At 42.3% G+C, this 2,665-nt stretch overlaps 1 protein-coding gene across 1 annotated transcript; it reads left to right on the forward strand.

Moving 5' to 3' along the window:
* The first annotated feature begins 353 nt into the window (after positions 1-353).
* Positions 354-1,298, forward strand: LOC125079057 (olfactory receptor 52E5-like). Its single transcript, XM_047692404.1, is given in 3 exon segments — positions 354-801; positions 804-1,216; positions 1,218-1,298. Coding segments are annotated over 3 exon segments (942 nt in total).
* Positions 1,299-2,665: the final 1,367 nt, after the last annotated feature.

The raw sequence follows: 2,665 nt of genomic DNA on the forward strand, positions 1-2,665 counted from the left end.
TTATGCTTTATATCCTGATTAACAGACACAAATAATAATAAATATTTGCCATGTGCAGGTTCTTCCTTAAAGACTGAAGGGAAGAAAGATGGGAGACATGCAGGAATTTGCTGTATTTGGAAATGTTCTACATGACTTTCTATGTCGGTCAGACAAATACTTTGAAGTGAGAGTGTTTTTCTAACTGTGCCTCATATTGCCTCTCTAGGTTTCCTCCGCTATATTATGGAATTAAAGAATGGATTTTCTGTTTCTCCAGAAAATAGGCAACATGTTATGAAAGAAGCCAGGGTCTCTCTCTGAAAACAAGAAAAGTCCTGCAAGAAATGTGTCTATAACCAACTCCTAGCGATATGCTGCATTCCAACAATACACAGTTCCACCCTCCCTCCTTCCTTCTGGTGGGGATTCCAGGGCTAGAAGATGTGCACCTCTGGATTGGCTTCCCCTTCTTTGCAGTGTATCTGATAGCGCTCCTGGGGAACATCACTATCCTATTTGTGATCCAGACTGAACACAGCCTCCACCAACCCATGTTTTATTTCCTGGCCATGTTGGCCTGCACTGACCTTGGCCTCTACACAGCCACCATCCCCAAGATGCTGGGTATTTTCTGGTTCAATCTCAGGGAGATTGGGTTAGGTGCTTGCATCACACAGATGTACACTATCCATATATGTACTGGCCTGGAGTCTGTGGTGCTGACGGTCATGGCTATAGATCGCTATATTGCCATCTGCAACCCCCTGAGGTATAGTATGATCCTCACCAATAAGGTGATAGCTATCCTGAACATTGTCATCATGTCAGGACCTTGGTGTTTGTGACTCCATTCATATTTCTCATCCTGAGATTGCCTTTCTGTGGTGCCCGGGTTATCTTGCACACCTACTGTGAACACATGGGCTTGGCAAAGTTGGCTTGTGCCAATATTAGGGTCAATATTGTCTATGGCTTGATTGCTTTTTCAGTAGGATACATTGATCTTTCTGTGATTGGGTTCTCCTGTTTCCAAATCCTCCGAGCAGTCTTCTACCTCCCCTCCTGGGATGCCCGGCTCAAGGCACTCAGCACATGTGGCTCCCATGTCTGTGTCATGTTAGCTTTCTACCTGCCAGCCCTCTTCTCCTTCATGACACACCGCTTCGGCCACAACATCCCTCATTACACCCACATTCTTCTGGCCAATCTGTATGTGGTTGTTCCCCCTGCTCTTAATTAACCCTGTTATCTATGGGGTCAGGACGAAACAGATAAGAGAACGTGTACTAAGGATGCTTAACCCTAAAAGCTATTGACATTTTGCCCCAGGAGCATTTTCCATGACAGTTAAGGGAAATAATAATAAGATCAAAGCAGAAGTAAACAGTGGAAATATTTTTGTAAAACTCCAGCACTCCCACACAGGCCAATCACACTGTATTTCCCCCATTACTCCTATTTGTACACCTACTGGAAGGCATAGTTCAAAGCTTCTAAAACTATGTCTACTTTTCCACAAGAAGAATACAAAGCAAAACAAAACATAATACTCACATTTAAACCACAGTGATATTACAAAATTCCTAAAGGGAGAAAAAGGTTTGCAAAAAGGTGTGGCCCCTGTAACTGCCTTGAATAATTTCTTTCCACATGGAGTTTCTCTTCATTCACATGTCAGAAGAAGTTCATGTCTTGAAATGATCTGGGATTTCATCAGTATCTAGTAGCAAGAGAAACTAACTTGGAGTCATAAGATCTACATTTAAATTCAGGCTCTGGCCTTGCTTGGAAGATTTACCTGACAATTTCACTTAGAGCTCTTTGAACTTCAATATCCTTACCAATAAAATGCTATAAAGCAATATTAATCTGGCACTGTGAAAAAAAATGGTTGAAAAAATCTTTGCGGTTTGTAAAACATGAAAAGATTTGGAAACAAATAAACAAATGTGTTTCTAGCACAGTTTTTACTTCCACCATATGTAGGTTTAGCTTAATAAACCCAATTCTAATATATAGTCACTATTATGAAGTAAGGGTGCTTACTCCATACTACCCCCAATGTTTGGGGACTTTTAGGACCCTCAGCCCTTACACTGATCGGAGGGTCTGTCAGGAGACTAGAAAGCCCAAAGAATTAAGAGGGCCCAACCTAGGATGCTCTTACACTATTGGTGGGAATGCAAACTGAGAAAGCCACTCTGGAAAACATGTCATGTTCTTTAAAAAGTTAAAAATAGAACTACCCTACCCAGCAATTGCACTACTAGTGTAAGGACCTACTTTACTGTCCCTGCTCCCCTTCCCCAGGGGACTTAAAAAACAAGTCCTGGAAAAGCAAAAGCTGGCACCTTGCACTGTAAGAGTGGGTTAGCATAAGAATGGCCATCCTGAAGGCCGGGAAGCCATTTTAGTGAGCGTCCCTAACCAGCCCACAGGGCGTATGTGACTTGAGACAGAAAGTAGCTAAACCCTAAGAAACAACTTAACCATATACCACCAGGGCAGTTAAGTGATGGTGCTACAGGGACCAAATGTTGAAGAAAAACAAATAGTTAACTTGCGGAGATCACAATCCTGCTAGACCAGAATCTCCTTTGGTTTGCAAATGTCCTGGTGATTTACAACAAAAAGGCCATCTCTTCAGTGGCCCAATTTCCAGAGACAAATGGCTCAGTTCCTT

Source organism: Lutra lutra, chromosome 10, assembly GCF_902655055.1.
Source record: "Lutra lutra chromosome 10, mLutLut1.2, whole genome shotgun sequence".
NCBI lineage: Eukaryota > Metazoa > Chordata > Mammalia > Carnivora > Mustelidae > Lutra > Lutra lutra.